This window comes from Bos indicus, chromosome X (genome assembly GCF_029378745.1).
Source record: "Bos indicus isolate NIAB-ARS_2022 breed Sahiwal x Tharparkar chromosome X, NIAB-ARS_B.indTharparkar_mat_pri_1.0, whole genome shotgun sequence".
Taxonomy (NCBI): Eukaryota; Metazoa; Chordata; class Mammalia; order Artiodactyla; family Bovidae; genus Bos; species Bos indicus.
Genome location: NC_091789.1, coordinates 120,111,613 through 120,134,662, shown reverse-complemented (window position 1 = coordinate 120,134,662; position 23,050 = coordinate 120,111,613). Strand labels below are relative to the sequence as shown.

General features: G+C 40.3%; 1 protein-coding gene across 12 annotated transcripts in view; it reads right to left on the bottom strand.

Moving 5' to 3' along the window:
- The window catches only part of DMD (dystrophin), a 2,362,639-nt gene that overhangs the window by 83,247 nt on the left and 2,256,342 nt on the right, over positions 1 to 23,050 (bottom strand). For all 12 annotated transcript variants that reach the window (XM_070783459.1, XM_070783466.1, XM_070783462.1 and 9 more), the window contains 3 exons: positions 19,117 to 19,318; positions 16,866 to 16,951; positions 14,723 to 14,880 (listed from right to left, as the gene is read on the bottom strand). In XM_070783459.1, the coding sequence (XP_070639560.1) occupies positions 14,723 to 14,880; positions 16,866 to 16,951; positions 19,117 to 19,318 (446 nt within the window). The remainder of the gene's footprint in view (positions 1 to 14,722; positions 14,881 to 16,865; positions 16,952 to 19,116; positions 19,319 to 23,050) is intronic.

The window sequence follows — 23,050 nt, the reverse complement described above, 5'->3', positions numbered from 1 at the left end:
AACTATGTTTCTATACCTTCCATGAAGGTTTGGTGAATTTAATGATGGGTGGGAATTAAACTGTGATCATAATAAACAGTAATAAAAGGAAGGGTTATAATATCTGAATGAGGTTAGAATTAAAAAAAAAATCTGCATAGGCATCTTAAAGAGCAAAAAACAATAAGTTTATAAGGGTTTCTAAGAAATAGAAGACAAAATAAGTTTCTTTTAAATAGTTTTTAAAGTTAATGGCCTCTGTTGGCTTGTCTGCTACATGCAAAAGGCTAATCCATAGTCTATTTCTGGATTTGGAGAATACAAAGAATCATCCAGACCAACATGTCAGTAGTGCTGAGACTGAGAAACTGTGTCCCCATGTTAACAGCTTATATTGCCATGGTTTATGTGTCAAAACTAAGAAACCAACATGGGTCCACTATGATTAACCAAATGCTACTGGGCACCTAATAGGCAGGCAGCACTCTTCTGCAACACAGAAACCGAGAAGCTATGATAGGCCTGTTCAATCACTGCCTGTGAGACAGGGTACGCTGGTTAACACTGTGGAGAGACAAATGAGATACTGCTTCACACCTATCAGAAAGGCTACCATCAAGAACACAAGAGACAGGCATTGGTGAGGCTGGAGAAGAAAGAACACTTGTGCACTGTTGGTGGGAATATAATTTGGCTTAGCCATTATGGAAAACAGTATGGAGGTTCCTCACAAAACTAAAAATAGAACAACCATGCAATCTAGCAATTGCACTTCTAGGTATATAGCCAAAGGAGATGAAAACAGGATATTGAAGGGATATCTGCACTCTCATCTTTACTGCAGCGTTATTCACAATAGCCAAGATGGGTAAACAACCTAAGTGTCTGTCAATGGATGAATGGGTAAAAAAAAGACGTTCAGTTCAGTTCAGTCGCTCAGTTGTGTCCGACTCTTTGCAACCCCATGAATCGCAGCACGCCAGGCCTCCCTGTCCATCACCAACTCCTGGAGTTCACTCAGACTCACGTCCATCCAGTGATGGCATCCAGCCATCTCATCCTCTGTCGTCCCCTTCTCCTCCTGCCCCCAATCCCTCCCAGCATCAGAGTCTTTTCCAGTGAGTCAACTCTTCACATAAGGTGGCCAAAGACGTGGTGTGCATATATATAGGAGAATATCACTCAGCTGTAAGATGGAAATCCTGCCATTTTTGACAATATAGAAGGGCCCTGAGGGCATTATTCTATGTGAGATAACTTAGATAGAAAAAGACAAATACTGTACGATATCATTTCTACATGGAATATAAAAAAGCTGAACTCCCCAAAACAGAGTAGAATGGTGGTTATGAGAGACTGGGGGTAGGGGAAACAGGGAGATTATCAACTTACAGCTAGTAGATAAGTAAGTTCTAAAGACCTAATGCATAGAACAGTGATTATAACCAACAGTACTGCATTACAAACTTCAGAGTTGCTAAGAGACTAGATCTCAATTGTTCTCACCACAAAAGAGAAGTGGTAATTACGTGACGTGGGAGAGGTGTTAGCTAACACTAGGGTGGTACTCATGTTGCAATATATGTGTCAAATCAACACACTGTACATTAAACTGCCAAATGTTTTATGTCAATTATACTGCAATTAAAATTTTTTAAGGTTGTGCATTAAACTTATACCAGGGTATATGTCGATTATACCTCAATTAAAAATTTTTTCATCTAAACATATATATTTACCTATTACAGAGAGAGGGAAGAAAAAGGACTAGTAAATTTCAAAAAGCCCAAACCAGAAGTCACAAGGGAACATGCTAAAATTGTAGACCTTGATTTGAAATCAGGGTGCTTTTCAAATAGAAACTCCACGTAATGCATCTCATGACAAGTTACAGAAATCTATTTATTCATGGCAAATAATTAACTCAAGCAAGGTTAAAGCAGTCAGCTAGTACAAGTGTGTGTGTGTGCTTTCATTTATTCAGTAGAGTTCCTGTCTATTTAAAAAATAACTAAATATTACATGCATTCATATGCATGAATAGAATTTCCAAACATTCTTATTGAAAGAATAAGGTAAATTTATAGAAAATACTGGGGACAAACCACAGATATTTCAAAAAGGTTAATCTCTCCTCCCAGGCCATTTTCATCTGTTTTCACTAGTAAAATGTTCCCTTTCAAATAGCCATTTCAAAAAGCCATTTCAATATCGCTGCCATCGTTAATAGGTTATAGCATTAATAGCTGACAACCCAACTTTTCTGGCCCTGATTGCAAAAAGCCCTAGTGTTAGAAAAGATTTGCTGAATTTAAATTGATCACAACTGTTTCATGAATTATAGTCTGTACACAAAGATTTAGAACTACAAGGAGAACAGCTAGCTGGGGTCACACGGTATAGGACAGGCAGTTCCTGACTGTTCCCTGAGCTGTTATTACAATTTCTTTAACAACCTCTAAATCTACCAAGGGCATCAGTGGAATATTTTACATAAGAGAGAAGTCTGAACTAGCAACGAACATAAAAGGAGGAACAAGAACAAGTTGTAAAGAATATTAATGATGCTTCTTCCAAACGATCCCAATTTTTATGAAAATCAAACGAATGCTAAAAAAAAAAAATCTGCGATAAAACTATATGAAACCTGAATGTAACAAATAGAACAGAAGGAAGGTGGCATTTTGATCTTCTTAGACATAAGATCCTTGTGTTTTACATTTGGGTTGCTGAGGAAACTCAAGTGTAGGGCCACCAGAGATCATTTATATGAGGCATCACATGATGTTTTGTCACTTCTTGTTCTTAGTCTAGGCTACTTCTATTCAGAGAATGGTTGGTCTTATGTGAAAGGCCACACTACACATATAAGACTGTTTTCTGTATTTTGCATCTCTGTTACAAGAACTGTTATCCAGAAGATCAGCTAAGACTTGGCTGATAATGACCAAGCTTTGAAATATACAGCGTAACCCATATCCCTTTCTGCTTTTTCCACTTACAACATTTAGCATATAATCAAAGCAACCTGGGGATAAATAACTCTTGAGGTAATCTGTTTTGCTTGATGTTACAGATGAAAAAAGGCTCAAAGAAGTTAAGAACACAGCTCAAGATTATCTACTATTTTCAGACTGAAATATGTATGCTTAAAGGAGTCTACATGGGTGGACAGAAGTGATATCTGAAAGGAACATACAGGCTGACTTCCAAAATCTTTTGAAACTTCAACTCGTCCGAGAGTGTGAGAGGCTCTGATATCTAAATACGGACAACGTGAGACCATGCCCGAGTACCAGATTGTGAACTGAATTTTGTGCCAGTCTACTGAGAGCTACATGAAGGTACAAGTGAATACTCAAAAGGCACTGAGATAAATGCATGCTCCTATCTCTTCTGATCGTTTCCTTTCCCTCCTTCTTTTCAGCATTATGTATTTTTCCTCCTGGATATTCATTGGAAGGACTGATGCCGAAGCTGAAGCTCCAATACTTTGGCCACCTGATGCAAAGAGCTGACTCATTAGGAAAGACCCTGATGCTGGGAAAGATTGAGGGCAGGAGGAAAAGGGAGCGACAGAGGATGAGATAGTTGGATGGCATCACCGACTCAATGGACATGAGTCTGAGCAAGCTCCAGGAGATGGTGAAGGACAGGGAAGCTCGGCATGCTGCAGTCCATGGCGTGGCAAAGAGTTGGACACTAATGAGCGACTGAACAATGACAAGAATCTTTCCTTCTGGCATTTCCCAGGAGGGTCAGTGTTAAAGAACTCGCCTGCCAATGCAGGAGACTCAGGTTTGATCCCTGGGTAGAGAAGATCCCCTGGAGAAGAAAATGGCAACCCACTCCAGTATTCTTGCCTGGAAAATCCTATGGACAGAGGAGCCTGGTGGGCTACAGTCCACAGGGTCACAAAGAGTCATATACAACTTACTGACTGAATAACAACAATCCTTCCTTCTACTGTTAGATGTTATGACATATATGAGCTGCATGGACTGACAGGTCAATTGAGGTAGTGAAAAGGAAAAAAAGAAACAGAAAAGCCTATGGGTTTCTCAATCCTTATTAGCACATGAGTCATGTTATATGATTTGGTCCCATGAAAGAATTGGCTGATGTGGAAATGTATTTATCAGACATATGCTTAGCTTATACTGCTATGGGGGGAAAGGATGGTCAATTCTATGCATTTGTGTTTTCAGCAACATCATGGCAAATATGGTACCCAACGGCAACTCAGTCAGGAGAAGTGCCATTCTTTGTACATGTACAATTACCATGGATGTCCTCAGTGACCCTCAGAAAATTAGAGGGGGAAAGTGCAGTTCTTCTTGACAGAAGAAAACCAGCTAACACATGCAGAGAACAGGGCAGAATTAGAAAACTGCTATTGGGCAACCACCAAGGTAATCACTGAATTAGGAAAGGATCATCACCAGAGGCTCACACCATACAGTGAAAGGCTATTGAGGAATAGAATGCTCAGAAGTGCTCAAAATATCACAAAAATGATTTTCTAATTACATAGGGAAAAGGATACTTTTATAACAGCAATATCTGACTGATACCACCATACCATTCATTCTTAGCATTATCAATAAGAACCAACATGAATCTCATCTAAAGAAACAACCAGAAGACTCCAGAATATGGGACTTTCTCCCATATTCTGCCTGCACTCTTCAAAAATGTCAATGTCATGAATGAAGACACAAAGAATGCTGGGCTACTGTTCAGATGAGGTGAAAGGACACAGATATGACCAGCCAGTGACAGACAAAGACCTTGACTGCATCCTGGAGGAAAACAACCAGAAATAAGAGACATTCTGAAGGCATGGGGACATTTCAATGTGGACTGTATGCTAGATGGTCTTGCAGAATCAGTGTTAAATTTGTGTATAGTGACAGTATTGCACTTTTGCAGGAGAAAGTCTTTTTATAAAACAAGATGTATGGTGAAGTGCTCAGGGGTTTATATTTTATGGTATGATGGCCTTTTGCCTTTAAATGGTAAAGGGGAAAGATGTGTTTGGGTGTCTACATTCAAAGCCATACATACCTGGGGAAAGTGAAATGTAAATGGGACAAAAATGCTAACCAGGGTGGAGAGACATACAGGACATATGGGTGTGGATCATACTATCCTTCCAACTCTTCTTTGTTCTTGAAATTTTTTCAAAATAAAACACTGGCACTCCTTCCTGGGGGTAGGGGGGCAGGCAAGGAAGTCAAGAGTGTAAGAAACTGGTGACTGTGAAAGGGGAGGGCGGAATGCATTAATATCAATGGTATAAAATGTGAACGGCTCTTTAGGACTAGTTTCCCACAAAACACAAACCAAATGCCAAACTGCCTTCCTCCCTGTTCCTGTAGCTTCGTTGTTCTAACGCGTCCCCCACACACTCACACACACTTGGCAGACATGTGCTTTGCCCAGATACCCAACTGACTTTTCAGCCATAAAATGAGTTGAAGAAGCCCCACATTTACAGAAATATTTCTTGTTGGAAATCAGGATTAAGAGGTCAACAGTTGTGTTCATGAGACAAGAAGAAGTAAGAGGCTTCCTGTAACTGCTGTCGTCGGTAGAAATCAGGTATTTTCTTTAAAGTTCTGAAGATAATGAGCAGGTTGGAGGCCAGCAGTCATTGCTCTAAATATTCATCAGGGCTGTGAATCACCCCTTATAGAGAAAATAAGCCCAAACACTAACACATGGTGATTATCCACTCTTCATTTACATGTTCAAGGACAACTGTCCTGACCTAAGGCTCCCCGCTCCACCTGACTAATAAACCAATTAATACCATGGCTCCCAGGAACAGAAGCACAAGTTTTAAATCTATGCAAATCTGTAAGTATATGCAACGTTATTAATTTATGCTAGAGAGTTCTTATTTAAGAGAAAACTTTCACAGGTTCATGGTAGAGCACTCATATCTGCCCGGAGTTATCATGGTATATACCTTTCTCAAGTCTGTATCAGGACACATTATGCTCAAGAATAAGATCTAACAGTAATTCTTTCACAGCTGCCTCCTACAATTATTTAAAATACAGGTAAGGAAAAGGTATAAATATAGAAACAGAACACAAGAGGAGTAGTTTCGACAGACTGGGAACAGGCAGGGTGACCACAAAACAAGAGGAAATTTTAGGGACGATGGAAATGTGGTGACAAAACTACACACATTTGTCTAAACTCAGAAAACAATTATTTTGTATTTTTTTAATGTAGCTAAAAAAGAAGCAAATCAGAAAAAAAAAAATTTCCCTATTTTATCAAATGTCAACCCCCTCCTCAAAAACCCAAAGAAAAATACAAAACAAAACAAAAACCCACCTTTAGCTGTTAATGCACCCAGACATACTAAGGACCCTAGATATAAGATAAGGGTATCCCAAGATTTTTGCACTTTGATTCATCTTACATAATCTATGTAAAAAGAAAGATTTAAATAAATCCATTTTACAAGCCAGTGACAAAGATGGGAAAGAAGAAAACGGTAACTGTTGAATTCATGTCTCCTTGTTTCCATGAGCTTTAGGGGTACCTATCAATGTGAATTAGAATTAATGGTGAACTAATCAGAGGGAGTCCAGAATACTCTTCCAAATGCAGGTGTGGCTCTCAAAAAAAAAAAAAAAAAAGGTTTTTTCCATTAGAACCTCTGCTTCAGCTTTTGTAGGAAAGGGGGGGATACAGGAGGGAGGGCAGAAAGATGGAAAAAATTGATTCTAACAAAGACTACTCCTTTAGAAGGGTGAAAAGGAGAAACAGAATGACAAGTGTTTTTCCTTAGTAAGAGGTATATAAATGAAACAGGTTTCAATTCCATTACAAACCTATCTTTAAAAGCTGGTGGAAAAAATACCTATCACTCCACATGGAGAAATTTAAGCACATAAACCACAACATATTAAATGGATAATTATGAAGGTAAACTCACCAAAGCTTATAGTCAAAACAGAAAAAAATAATGGCAATAAAAACCAATAGTTGACTCAAGATAATGCTAATAATACCCTGACAAATGATTTTCTAAAAGTTTGCAGGAATTCTAAGTGTCCATCAGCAGGCCCAGTAGAAACTTGGTGATGCTACCTCTGCTTATACATATTGCTTATATATACACCAAGTCCTAGAAACTTATACCATACCCATCAGTCCAAGCAGGTGTAAAAGGAATGTCAGTGGGACCACGGGTCCATATTTTGATTACTCAACAAACAGCCCAAAGAAACCTAAGCAAAGGGGAATTTTTAGGAGTTATTTTAAGGATGGAAAATATAAGATGTGATCAACTGGCATAAAGAAGGCTGTCAAACTGGTTAAGAAGTGTCTTGGCATGGTATTTTAACACCATTTCAAGATTCTCTAGAATCTAATCTACAGATGCTTAGTTGTGGGCAAAAGAATTGTTCATCTTGGTTGGCTATTCTCATGTTAAAAGACACTTTGTGCGTGCTAAAGTTGCCTCAGTTGTGTCTGACTGTTTGTGACCCTATGAACTGTAGCTCACCAGGTGCCTCTGTCCACTGGATTCACAGGCAAGAATACTGGAGTGGGTTGCCATGACCTCCTCTAGGAGGTCTTCCCAACCCAGGGTTTGAACCCGTATCTCTTATGTCTCTTGCATTGACAGGCAGGTTCTTTACCACTAGCCCCATCTGGGAAGCCCAAAATACACTTTAGATAATCATAACTAAGGCTCAGTTAAGCACCTACTGCTTCCCTGGTGGCTCAGAATAAAGAATCTGCCTGCAATGCAGGAGACCAGGGTTTGATCCCTGGGTCAGGAAGATCCCCTGGAGAAGGAAATGGCAACTCACTCCAGTATTCTTGCCTGGGAAGTCCCATGGACAGAGGAGCCTGGCAGGTTACGGTCCATAAAGTCACAAAGAGTCAGACATGACTAAGTGAATAACATGTGCCCACCTCGCTAAGTGCCCCACCTGTATTAGCTCATTTAACCCTCCAAAGTGCTCCAGGTACTTAGGGGCCAGGAAGCTCAAGAAATGTGTCCAAGGTTGCACACCCAGCAAATAGCAGAGCTGGTATTTGAATCTGGGCAGTCAACTTCAGGACCTACATGCCTAACCACTCTGCCACTCACTACTCCAGATGTCCTGTAATGATTTGTTATTTACATACACATACACACTTGTTCTCAACAATTGAGGCTGTAATTTATTCTCATTTCTGTATTAGAGCAACTGTGCTGAGATGATATTCATTTTTGTCATACGAATATAAAAATCCAGAGGACAGATGAAAAAGCAACTTATTCATTTTGAATGCATAAATACAATGGGAGGCAGAAAACAGATGTAAAATAAACAGATTTTGACATGCAAGCTCTTGCAGGTGAAGCATATTGAATACAAACTTGATGCTCTCAGTTCTATCTAAACAATGAAGTCCTTAAAATGTTTACAGAAGAAGATGCTACAAAGACTACTGGGGGCGGGGGGAGGTGAGTACCTCTCACGGCACTGCCAAGGACCAGTTTACAGATACGTGACTCTCTCTGGAGTCACTTAAAAGTGTGAAGTGCTTCCCAACTAAGAGGAAACTTTATTTGATTTCATCTGGAGGTAGAACTTAGATACCTGTAATTGGGATTAGAGTATTTTCAATAAAGAACATAGAATGTGAGTGAGTGTGTGTGTGTGTGTGTACATGTGTTGGGGTAGGAGTGTTCATTTATCCACATATCCTATTATAACCTAAAATTCATATAAAAGACTATTTATAAACACTTCCTTAGTTCATTCTAGTATTTGAATTGGTTATAGCCATTTATTTCTACTCACATGGTTTAGCAGAAGGAAATACTAGCTTGGAACACAGGGAACTTGGGCCGGATGTCTCATTCTGACATAAATATAATTGCAGAATGAAGAATATATTCACTCTGCCTTTCTGGGTTTCAGTTTTCTCATCTGAAAAAGGAGGCATGTGGACAATGTCTTACGCTCTTTAAGGTGCTCTGTGTGACTCACTGCCAGGAGTAGATCTGGCCTTCCCATGGTCGCAGGATCAATCTATTCTGTCAACAGTGATAGTTTCATGGAATATGAGAGCCAATCAACCCGATGATGCATTAATTGAAGCTGTATTTCCAAAACAAACTAGTTTCAAATCCTCAGGTCTACTACTGCCCAAATGAGTCATTTTTCCAGTACACATGTTGACTGTCATATCCTTTGAAGGTAGAAACAGATCTGTTTCCCCATTTAATATCAGTGAAGATACTACTGTCAAACCCATACATTGATAGTGAATTTTCTCTTTTAAAATTCATAGGCATGACTTCATTTCTGGGCTTCATGGATAAATACCTTGATGGACCTACACTGATTTTAAAATAGGCAAAGCATTTTCTTTGGACTTGGGGATTTATTTTCCTCTTTCTTTTAAAAAGTTTTTGTGTTTTTTTTCCCAGTATTTTTTATGGTGGTAAGATACACATACTATAAAATGTACTATATTAACCACTCTAACTGAACAGTTCAATGGTATTAAGTATATAGGAAACCTATAAAAAGATCACCCAGCAGGCACCACATGTGCAAACACCACTCTCCTCCTGTGTCTGCCAGGCCCTTCTCTTGAGCCAGAAGCTGACAGTTACCAACTTGTAAAGAAGGAAGTTTTCGAGTCGGTGACAAAAAGACAAAGGACATAAAAAGAGTGTAGACTGAAGTCAACTTCTTCTATGAGGCAGGGAATGTATTTGTAAGAGAAACAAGTACTTTTACTGCCGTTCACTTCCTGAGGCTGGTAGACAGAGCAGCCTTTGAGCGCCGGCATGCTCGAGCCACCAGCCCAGCCTCATTCCCAAGGTCTTAAACGCTTCAAACAAAGGGCAGAGGGCATTGTTCACTCCTGCTATCTTTCCCTACAGCAAACACTGAATTTTCATGCAACCCGCACAGCTTCCAAAAGGCAAGCTGACGCCAGAGCTGAGGAAAAGGCTGATGGGGAGAGGACGCCAATTCTGAAGGAAGAATTCACAATGGATCTGTTCAAGCAGACTGCCAGTGACTAGCAAGGCGAGAGGGTCTCCAAATCTGAGTCAAATAAACCTTGCCCAGCTCTGTACCTACAGAACGTGCCCAACATTCTTCCAGCAACATCCGGCTTGCCAATACTCAACATCTTAAAACGAGGCATCCTCTTCTCCCCAACGCTCCTATGTTCCCTGTTTTGTTATGGCATCTTGTGTTTTGGCAGAGACCTAGAAAATATGCCTGTTATTTCACCTTGGGAAGCTGGAGAGTCTTAATATCAAAAAGAGTGTACTGGGCTTCCCTGGTGGCTCAGGGGTAAAGAATTGGCCTGCCAATGCAGGAGATAGGTGTGATCCCTGGTCTGGGAAGATCCCATATGCTGTGGGGCAACTAAGCCCATGCGCCACAACTACTGAGCCTGTGCTCTAGAGCCTGGGAGCTGCAACTACTGAAGCCCACGTGCCTAGAACCTGTGCCATGCAACAAGAGAAGCCACCGCAACAAGTCACTGCAAGGAGAAGCCCCCATTGCCCCAACTAGAAAAAAGCCCATGCAGCAGTGAAGACCCAGCACAGCCAAATATAAATGAGATAAATAGAAAATTTTTTAAAAGAGTGTATTTGGGGATGAGGAGGAACATGACCCAGCGGAGAGGAGAGGGAAGTGCTCGCTGGACTAGGAATCAGACTCTCCCACCAGCTGAAGAAATGCAATGCAGGGGCCACTGATAAACTATTCACGTACTGAAACAACAATAAAAACAACCCTGAACCCAAGCCTGCCAATTCTATTCTCCTCAAAGGGTTGGGGAAGATTAAATGAGAGAACTGTGCAAACAAAGCTTAAAAAATACTATCACCAGTAGCAGTCATAACAATATTATGTACACAAGCATGGTCAGTACAAAGAGTAGCAGTGAGAAGCTGTTACTTGGTAGTGAAAGCAAACCATGGGCAGCTATGGAGACAGATCAGGAAAGGTCTGAGAGTGAAGCAGAGAAATCAGGAGCTATTCCGTGAACCAGGGAAAGAAATGGGAGATTTCTAAGGATGGGGTCATACAGCGATTGTGCGTGCTTAGTCGCTTAGTCATGTCTGACCCTTTGAGATCCTATGGACTGTAGCCTGCCAGGCTCCTCTGTGCATGGGATTCTCCAGGAAAGAATACTTGCTACTTGCCTGGAGTGGGTTACTATTCCCTTCTCCAAAGGATCTTCCCAACCCAGGGATTGAACCCAGGTGTCTTGCATTGCAGGCAAATATTTTTACTGTCTGAGCTGCCAGGGTTCTAATGCTGAAAATAGAGTGTAGCTGTTACAGGGATGTGGTGAAACAAGAGGCAGCAGGTGAGTGAAAAAAGCAGGTATCCCACAGCAGAATGCAACGGGCTGACAGGGACGGACCTGGCTCCTGATGAGAAGACAGCCCAATGGAAAGCAGAGTTTCTGCTCAGGAGCCTCTGGTCCTGACCACCAAGTTCAAGACAGTCAAAGGCTAGAGCTTACTTCTTCACACCATGAAAGAGAAATGGTAATTCTATGACCTGATAGTGCTAACTACTGCTACAATGGCAATCTTATTACAATATAGAAATGTATCAAATCAATATGTCCCAACCCTTCAATTTACATGTTATATGTCAGATTAAAAAAAAAAAGACAGCAAGAACCAGAGTCCAGGGGAGGTGGCAATGTCAGTCCTGCAAGGTAATGAGATAATGGTTGCAGCGGCCCTGAGGTCAGCCCACCTGACTTCAAGGCAGGAACCATCACTGAATACAGATGGTTGTCAGCAGGTGTGTGCTCTGACCCTTGCACTCAGCCCCCAGTCACACGACACACACAACTGTACACATATATGTGTATATGAACACTCTGTGTGTGTGTGTGTTTCACAGTAAGACTGTAAAAAGTCACTGAAACTTGACTAAAGAGAAAACAACACTGAGGGAGAAAAAGTAGGTCACTGCAAGTTGTTTTGCAATAGGATTTGGAAAAAAAAATGAATCTGGATTATTTGTGGTCATTCATCCTCATTGTATGGGAGTTACTTGTGTCTATGTTCTGGAGGAGAAATGCTAATACAGCAACACATAAGAAAAAACCCAGAGAAAGTGATAGTCTATTCATGTTTTGGGAGATTTGAGTATGAGGTGAAAAAAAAATACATGTATTTCTCCACATCTGTTTTACTTTTGTAGTTAATTTGCCATAATTTGGGCAAAACAATCCGAACAGTATATTTAAGCAGCCTTCATATATGTGCATTTCTTTAATCTGCCCAGTTAACTATTAAGTGAATGCTAAAACTGCTTTAAATGTGTAAATATTCTGCCAACAAAGCCTTCTATAGTTTTATCTGAGTCTGTGGTAAGACTATATACAGGTCTAGCCCAGTTACTTATTCACCTAGTTCTGTCAGTAATGAGATTAGAATGGAATGAGAAACCCCATACATCTGTAGTTCTTAGGATTTAAAAAACGTTAAGAACACTGCAAATAATGTACAATTGCAAATATCTCTTCCTTGAGTACTGGTGGTATTACAAATTGGAGCATCTTTTGACCAAAAGCCACGTGGTAATACTTATCAAAAGCTAGAAAACTGTTTATATCTGGTAATCCCATTCCTGAGAATTTATCCTAAGGGAAAAACTTGAATCAAAGAAAAGAGCTAACTGCATAAAGATGTTCACTGCAGCATTATCTATCTTACCAAAAAGGGGGAACAACCTAAATGTCTATCCATGAAGTGACGAGGCACTTGGGAGGAAGAGGATATTTGCAGGGACATGGATGATGGTGCAGAAAAGGCACTGGAGCAGGATGCAAAAGAGAATGGACAGGAGTGTGCCGACCTACTGACACACATGAATGGAAGCATGAACCTCCGACTTGGTTGTAAGCCTACGGAAGGGCAGCATGCAGCCCTTGGAAGAATAGATGAATGTCAAAACTACAATCAGTTCAGTTCAGTTCAGTTGCTCAGTCGTGTCCCACTCTTTGCAGCTCCATGAACTACAGCACATCAGGCCTCCCTGTCCATCACCAACTCCTGGAACCTACCCAAAATCATGTCCATTGAGTCAGTGATGCCATCCAACCATCTCATCCTCTGTCGTCCCCTTCTCCTCCCACTTTCAATCTTTCCCAGCATCAGGGTCTTTTCAAATGAGTCAGCTCTTCGCATCAGGTGGCCAAAGTATTGGAGTTTCAGCTTCAACATCAGTCCTTCCAATGAACACCCAGGACTGATCTCCTTTAGGATGGACTGGTTGGATCTCCTTGCAGTCCAAGGGACTCCCAAGAGTCTTCTCCAACACCACAGTTCAAAAGCATCAATTTTTCGGCACTCAGCTTTTTTCACAGTCCAACTCTCACATCCATACATGACCACAGGAAAAACCATAGCCTTGATTAGATGGACCTTTGTTGGCAAAGTAATGTCTCTGCTTTTGAATATGCTGTCTAGGTTGGTCATAACTTTCCTTTCAAGGAGTAGGCATATTTTAATTTCATGTATGCAATCACCATCTGCAGTGATTTTGGAATCCAAAAAAAATAGTCAGCCACTGTTTCCACTTTTTCCCATCTATTTGCCAAGAAGTGATGCGACTGGATGCCATGATCTTTGTTTTCTGAATGTTGAGCTTTAAGCCGACTTTTTCACTCTCCTCTTTCACTTTCATCACAGGCTCTTTAGTTCTTCTTCACTTTCTGCCATAATGGTGGTGTCATCTGCATATCTGAGGTTATTGATATTTCTCCTGACAATCTTGATTCCAGCTTGTGCTTCATCCAGCCCAGCATTTCTCATGATGTACTCTGCATAGAAGTTAAATAAGCATGGTGACAATATACAGCCTTGACATACTCCTTTTCCTATTTGGAACCAGTCTGTTGTTCCATGTCCAGTTCTAACTGTTGCTTCCTGACCTGCATACAGGTTTCTCAGGAGGCAGGTCAGGTGGTCTGGTATTCCCATCTCTTGAAGAATTTTCCAGAGTTGATTGTGATCCACACAGTCAAAGGCTTTGGCATAGTCAATAAAGCAGAAATAGATGTTTCTCTGGAACTCTTGGTTTTTCAATGATCCAGTGGATGTTGGCAATTTGATCTCTGGTTCCTCTGCCTTTCCTAAAGCCAGCTTGAACATCTGGAAGTTCACAGTTCACATATTGCTTAAGCCTGGCTTGGAGAATTTTGAGCATTACTTTACTAGCGTGTGAGATGAGTGCAGTTGTACAGTAGTTTGAACATTCTTTGGCATTACAATAGGAAAGCTTAAAAAAATGATAGCTGTGTTAACTGTTTACCAACAGTTACTGAAAAGAAGGTTATGATGACAGAATTAGGTTAGGGAAAAAAGTAAGAGACCATGAAACTCACCTACAGAGGTCATTTTCTTGTTTTACAAAGGATGTCTTTGGTCGGGGATTTCTTTCTTTCCTAGCTGAATCACTGCAGATTCACGTTCCCACCAACATCCTAGGAGCCCGTGTGGTTCTGGCTCTGGTCACAGACTTCTTTCCCTTCCTGTGCACTGTCCTCTCTCCCCAAACCCACAGTTCCAGAAGCCACTGCCCACAGAGGTTTCAAAAATCCCCTACCTACCTGCCTATGGGAGAGCTAATGTGAGAAACTACAGTTCCGTGGTTTTTCCATTAATTCCCAAAATGCAAAAGAATAAATAGGCTACTCAAGAAGGTGAATAACTTACGAATTGGAAGCAGCTCCTGACACTTGGCTCAATGTTACTGCCCCCAAAGGATGCAACTTCACCCAACTGTCTTGGGATTTGGATAGAGTCATGTAGAAGGAGGCCCAGTCTGCGCTGGTCACAAAATCCTGTTGAACTGGCCACTTGCTTGAAAAGGTCTACAGGAGGAAGAAGAAAATTCCAACAATCAAAAAGTAGCACCAAGTAGATGCCAGCACAACTAAACCACCTACTCAATTCCAGTACCAATTCTCAAGAGGAGAGAGGGGTTCCCTACTTGCCCAGATGGGTTGCTTCTACTGTACACTAATCTGCACATTTATTACTTTTATGGATCAAGTTAATCACCACTGTGTATATATGAAGTGTGACAATGTTTAAGTAAACTATAGCCCTGTAAGCAATGAGAGTTTACATACAGTTCTGACATGTGACTTTTTCCTAAGCCAGAACATAATCCTTTGGAAAATAGTTTATATATAGGACATGACCTCCATCATACAATAAATGTTTTAGCATTAAGAAACATAGAGCGGGCCCAAAGAGCTATCCCCTGTGGACATCAGATCCCAGAATATATCAAAATCGGGACCACACAGCAACTGTGTGCTAGAAATGGGTAGAGCAGAAGAGCAGCCACTGAATGACAGCAGGTGCCCCAAGTAGGTGGATTCACAGAATGAATGAATGCACTGAACACTTGTAACAGCTTTTGATCTCAGAAATCTAATTATTTTAATCCTATCTTATATTTAAATAAAAGTTGCCAAGAAAGTCAATCCATGAAAGCTTTTCCTACTCATATGCATACTTTAAACTTTCAGAAATTCAATGTTTGAATGGGATATTTATTTCAGATAGCAGTGACAACACTTGAGATCTCCCACACACCAACCCCCCCGCTCTCCAGTACATCCACAAAATTTCAAAATTATGAATTACCTTCAAACATCCCGGTTTGAAGTTAATATTTTTTGTTTGGCCAACCTCCAACCTGTTCCCTCTTAGTATAATAGTTGAAACACAGGCTGGAAGCGTCCTTGGTTTATCAAGTAAGTATTATGATGTGCTGGTACTTTACCATTAGCAAGCTCAGAGTAAAAGCTAACCTACAACAAGTAGCTACAATATTTAAAGGACGAAAGCCCACAGAAATATTCTGTTTCATCCAAAACATATTTTCAAACAGCTAACGAAAGCTGTTCTTTTTTCTTGGGTTCTTAGGATGAGAAAAACTCAAGTGGAAAGTACATAAAAGTGAGAGCTAAAACAGCTTGTGTATTCTGTGGTTTACTCCTAGGGGGGAAATGAGCAGTAGGACACAGAATGGCTTTGGAGGAATTCAATCTCTTTTATCTTCTGCCTATCCTTAAGCTCAGCACATCTCTACATCCCTGTGTGGCTAGGCCTTAGGGGAAAAGAGAAAAGACAAGATATACTAGGTTTGTTTAATATTCCTACCGAAAAGATTTCTCATGAGCATTTAAAGGGGAAAAACAAGTACATGCCTTCACAATGGGAATGAACGGTTGCTTCGTCACCTCAACCATCCCTCTGCTAGCATTTGCTTTTAATTTGGATTTACAAATTTTACACAGAAGAGCCCAATGGCTAGTCAAAAGGAAATTCTGTAAGGTGATATTTACCCTGTAAGAAATGGCAAGCTGTCTCTCAAATAATAAAACGTTAATCACATCACAGAATTGGATATGTCAGTACAATTCGCAGTAAGATGATTATAAAATAAACAAGGTTTGTTGAACATGAATGCCAGATAGTACTCTTTAAATAAGAATCCAAAGATGAGGCATGTGCATGGATTAAACCTTCACATTTATTTTTTCTGACTTAGACAAAGGGGTTAGGAAATCAGACTTTATCCCCGAGGAACATGTGTTTTATTCAGACACAGTCGATGTAATGTAAAATAATACTCGTACTGGAGAAGCTAATCCTCGTTCTCTACTTAAATACCTACAATTTCATGTCTGACAGAGAACGGCACAAACCAAATTTTATGCCTGTCTAAGAGCAGTTTTACATCTTACACGAGGAACCTGCTGTCAATGAAGAACACTGTGTCATTCCCCATCTAGAACTGGGGTAATTAGCCAACATTAATAAAAGGGTACACATGACTTACATCTGTACTTGTCTTCCAAATGCGCTTTACACAGAGAAATGATGCCAGTTTTAAAAGACAGGACCCGGATCCTCCCTGTTCGTCCCCTATTATGAATAATCAAAGCAGAAAACAATTACTGACACTTTCTTGAAAGATAAACACTTCTTAGTTAAGGAAAAAAAAAAAAAACTTGGATGTAGGAACTCTATTGACCATTGTTTTATTAAGATCATTAACGTTTCTGAGTTCATTATCTATTTGGCTGATGACCTAGAATGAAATGGAAATCTGACCAACTTGACTGGTGAACATTTACCAAGTTTTCAGTTTCTAAAAGACCTTACTCGAATGGTAAGCATTTCTCTACATAAAATAAGAAAAAGATTCTTTTATTTATCTTCGGAGAGCCACCTGGGTTTAAATAGATAAGGGGAAGAATTACTAGTATGCGCTAAGCAATTTACCCACTTTGGTTACTGAAGCCAAAAAATTACCAGCAACTAACTGTTCTGCCCTCTTCAACACTCATTTAGCTTTTCATCAGATTGCCTCTTACTGAGAAGAAAATTAGTCACTTCAGGCCACAAGACACATAGTATAAAATATGAACATTTATCTCTATAAGAAAAAATATGATACAATCTATTAGAGGGCATTGGAACAGATGATCTTAAGGAGCAATTTTAAAATATCCTATTGCTATAACAATGTTTTAACATACATATGCTTTTACTTTGCATACAAATTTATTAACAAGTTCATTGTATCCATGGGGAAGGCACAAGTTTTTCATTTTGTAAAACCTGTCTTTTGATCATTTTCAGCTTTTATTTTGTTATGAAAAACAACTGAACCATATATCCTGGTTCAAAAAAAAGTCTATAGAATAACTGCAAAGGATAGGTCTCAAGAGTGGTTACTTTTAGTGAACAATATGCTCAGCTTGCAACTGGTATAATTTACTAAATATGTTAGTCAAACAGAAATCCTGGGTCCTAATACATTCATGAAAAACTATTATCACTGGAAAGTTTTTACCATTTTCCCTCTTTAAAAAGGCAAATCAAAAGTTTCACAAATTTTATACTGTAACTCAGGTCTTCAAGGAGTTAACATTGTCCCCAAATAATTTTCAGGCATAGAGAAGGGAAGTCATATACTCAGAATTCATTCGTACATCATCTGCAAAGAAAATGGGTGCTGAAATATATTTGAGGGAAGACCTGAATAGAAACCCTTCTCAAAGCAAATGTAAGTATAATCTGCAATTAAAATCCGACATGATCAAGGGCTTGGTAGATAATGATGAGAATTCAATAGCCTTGGAATTTAACAAGCACTATCTTAGCAAAATAACAAAGAAAAAAAAGGTATACATTTTAATCCAGGAGGTAGTAGAAATCTACAGCAAAGGCAAAACTAAAATAGTTGCTATGCGACTCCTTTCAGAAAAGCTTCCCAGATTTCTAAATGCGGAATATGTTCTTGCTGACATGTGAAATCAGGCATATAATGAGTTTGATGTCTAAGAAGAATTCAGTTGAAATTAAGACCAATTCCTGCTGCTACCTTCCTCAGTTGTCTTCATTAAGCTCAAGACAAAACGGGGGGGGGGGGGCAGCAATCCCAAAGATAAAAACAAGCACTCTCTCAGATAGAGGGATGAACGGAGGTGCCAAACTAAAACTTTGTCAATTCTTATTTATATATATTAAAAAACAAAAACAAAAACAAATAGAGTTCCTCGGTTTGAGGATCTGAATTTGCTGCATTAAGGGCTTTTTTTTTTTTTTTTTTTCATAACCATTCACACTCCTCTGCAAAAATCTCTTGAGTATCAGCTAACACTATTTGGAGCTGGGGACAGGAGTGTCACACCTCCAGGAGCGCATCTCTTTGGGTAGAAGGAGCCGCACCCAAAGAGGGTGGTCAAGATATACAGGCTAGCAAGGGCAAGAACCAATGGCTACACACTGACTCATCCTACTACTGGAAAAATGAGTATCTCGAGGTTTTGTCTGCTTTCTAATCTGAGTGCAATCTACATCCTAGTTTTTTACCTCCCAGCATATCAAAACGTTTTTTTGGTTCCATTAAATGCAAAAATGTTTAATCACAGGGATAGCATTTGGTCACACGGCTTCATGAAACTTTCATCCTGAGGACCATATTTCTAGACCAATGCCCTACTGTGATGCTAATTACACCGTCACCGTTCTGTAAACTAAGCCTCCCGTGGTAGAGTCTGGAGAAAGCCTGCCATACGTACGTATCATAAACATTCAGCAGCCAATTGAGACACATATCCACGCAGAGAGGGACGTTGACCAGATTGTTGTGCTCTTGCTCCAGGCGGTCATAAATAGTGGTCAAACAGTTAATGATCTGCAGGATGTCCATGGGCTGGTCGTTTTGCTTGAGGTTGTGCTGGTCCAAGGCATCACATGCGGCTGACAGGCTCAAAAGATCCACTGCAAGAGCCACAGAACATCATCGGTCATTTCAAGGGGAAAACCCTCTGTCACTGTTTCTGATGATCCTAGTAGGACAGTCTTGTACCCTTCAGTGAACACCAAACCCGAACCCTACCCTCTCTTATTGAAGTGTCTTCTTCCCACCCCTTGGCTATGAGTTTGATGAGTAAGGTAAAGAATCAACCTGCAATGCAAGAGACCCTGGTTAGATCCCTGGGTTGGGAAGATCCCCTGGGGAAGGGAAAGCCTACCTACTCTAGTATTCTGGCCTAGAAAATTCCATGGACTGTGTAGTCCATGGGGTCGCAAAGAGTCAGACACGACTGAGCGACTTTCACTTATTCACTTATTCACAAGCTCAGAGGTTGTTCTGAAGTCTCACTGGCAACGGGTGAAGAAGTGAGTGAAGAGACAGTACTTATGTTGTAACTATTGGGCAATTTTGGGGAATTAAAGGGACCCATAGTGTTCTATAGGAACAGAGTTATTTCCACCCAAATCACGGGGGGAAAAAAACTGTTTTACTAGAGATTTTCAAAGGTTCCTAACAGTACTTTCTTGTATTAGTATCAGAGAAGGTCAGTTTGATTAATCTGTATGGTTAGGGTTGTATAAACTCGATTTCCAGCTATGCATTTATAATGATTAAGTATTTTTCTCCTTGAAATATCAGTCACCTCCTAATTTCTCTTGCTACACTAACACTAGGTGAAAAATACTCAACGTCACTAAAATTTTCTATAGACAAACTAAATAACTGCGTCACCTATCCAGTTTTCAGATGTCAGGCTCACTTGTTTCTCCTTTCACCTACTATGTGTTTCATGCAGGAGATGCGTGAAATTCGATTCCTGGCTTGGGAAGATCCCCTGGAGAAGGAAATGGCAACCCACTCCAGTATTCTTGCCTGGAGAATTCCATGGACAGAGGAGCATGTTGGGTTACAGTCCATGGTGTTGCAAGGAGTTGGACATGCCTGAGGCAACTGAGCACAGCACAGGACAAGAACTTTGTAAGTTTGGTGGGAAGTGGGAGGTTTCCATCATCTAAGGTGGTATTTAATGGTATACCAAAAGACAAACGTATCAAAAGTGAAACCTCAACCTTGTCCAACATCAGCAAATCATAAGCTTTACTACCAAGGGTCCCAGGAAGATGGTTTTCTCTAAAGTCAATTTATTAGCCAAATTGAGAATGCAACAGCTTTGCTTTTATGAGACCTTATACAGCTAAGCTCTGGTCTGCATTCTCAGTCCTTTGAGAGAGAAAGAGAGAGCCAATGGTAATTAAATAAATTTCTCACGCATCCTGGGGGAGGAGGCAACAAAATTCTAAACATAACTTCAGATAAACACAGCCATGCCAGTCAGTAAACAGGCTGCCCTGTACTAAACAGATGCAAATTTAAGGCTTTAATGCATTTTCCTAGTTACTGTTTGTGGCTAGTTCTAATTAAATGTTAAGGACAAAACCCCAAAATAGTGGTTAATACCTGTGTAGGTTAATACCTATGTACTGCACGTTTTTCTCTTTTCAAAAAGGAAAATAGTACCCTTTTGAAGTTTCCCTGGAAGCATGAAGAGACCTCATGGTGGATGCAAGTGTTTTTGTTTTTTTTTTTTCCTTTGTCTTTCATCCCAGTGAGTAAAGCCCTCTATGTCCATGGACCAGTCTCCCTACAATACCCTGATGGAGCACTCATCCTATCAAAGCAAAGCTCCCCACTCTTTTGCTTAAAAATACTCTCAAGATAAAGGAATGACCTCTTTATATGGAAGCCAAGACTGTGTTTCAAGTGGCAGAAAAAACATAACTTGATTTGAAATGGAGGGAGGTAGGAAAAAGAAAACAGATTAAAAAAAAAAAAAAAACAATACAAGGAGGTAGGGGGACAGGAGGAAGGGAAGGCTGAGTGGGGACTGTATGGGAGACCAGAGAGAGACAACTTTCATCCTCTCTGCTATGTGCATGACTTCCTCTCAGGACAGGTTTTGAGGTGTACGTAATCAGCACACCATTTTCATCAGCAGAAAAGAAGACCAGACTTCCTCCAAATACCAATATTCCCAACATGTTTCTTTATATATTGAGGGAAGCAGTGGGTGGTTTGAAGTTTCTCTACTGGTTTTTTGTTGTTGTTGTTACTTTCCCTTAATCATGATAGATATTTTGCTTTATATCCATGGATATAAGAGCTAACAAGTGAGAATCTGTAAGACTCACTTTGGTATGAAGAGTCCAATTTCCCTGTGTGATGGACATGAACAACCAACAGCAAAATGGCATTTCTTCTCTTTTTATGGGGTCTACTCTCCTCTCTGTACAGGTGAATGGGTAACACACAGAATAGGAAATTAGGAGCATCAGTAGCTCCAGAGGGGTGCAAAGCAACTGCTCCAAAATCATAGGAGCAGGAGATGACATAGTTGGGATGAGAAATACTGTGTGGTGTGCTCTGCTAAAACCAAATGTCATTAAACACGATAATGATCCATCACAGAAGACTGGAGAACACATTTTCCTTAAATTAACATATCAAACAGAACTCCACTTTCACGGAATAATTGGTAAAAGACTCCTATTGAGGTATATACAGCCGATACCATGGACTTGCAAAGACGTGAGAAAATCAATAGGGGCAATGTAATTGCCACACAAACATATACTTAACTGTGTGAAATGAGCATCTTGGAGAACACACTGGCATTTTTTTGATGAAACATTAAACATAATGATTAGTTGTTTCCAGAAGCCTCAACAAGCAACCAGCAGCCACAATTCTGTGAAACTATCCGTTTACGTCAAGCTAGGAATTTCCATTTAGGGGAAGAATATATCTCCTTTAGTGTATTCGCTAGGGAATATATTTCAAAGCTATTAAAAAAAAAAAAAACCCAAGTATGTTCTAATATACCTTTTCTTTCAAAAATTATTTTGACAGTAGAGAATGCTAGAGGTTTGGATGCCAGTGAAGCAGAGGGACCATCTGGGGGTAACAGAGGGGGAAAGACAATAAATGACCAGCTCTCCAGGGTTCTCTTTGGTAAGCAAGAAAAGCAGAAAATGAAGGGGACGGGGTGGGGTGGGGTCTCAAGCAATGGATCCCATGAATGATTGGTTCCCCAGGTGCTGGTTGTGCCTGATCACCTGGATCAGAAGGTAAAGAATCTGCCAGCAGTGCAGGAGATCCGAGTTCAATCCCTGGGTTGGGAAGATCCCCCGGAGGAGGGCATGGCAACCCACTCTAGTATTCTTGCCTGGAGAATCCCATGGACAGAGGAGCCTGGTGGGCTATAGTCCATGGGATCCCAAAGAGTCAGACACAACTGAATGACTAATGCTTTCACTTTTTCACCCTCTTAACATCCTAGGTTTAAATGTCCACGCCATTCTTTTCTATATATGCCACAAGTGAGGAGTTTTGCTGGATGTTTTTTTTTTTTTTTGTCTTTTACAGAATCCTTAGTGTTGTGAACTAGAAAACCCCTTTCAGAAGCATTGGCAGTTGGGAAAAATTGAGACCAGAGAGGAGACTTGCTCTGGGTATTATGGCACGACAGGTGGGGGCATGTACTGAAAAGAAGAAAGGTGGGTGGCAGAGGTAATCATTCCAGACTGTACATAAAAGAAAACTACCCTCCCTTTTCTACTAGCAATAATACGGGGAGGAAAAAAAAGCACCAAAATGTTGGTTTGAATAAGGCTGGTGGTGCCCACACAAACACAACC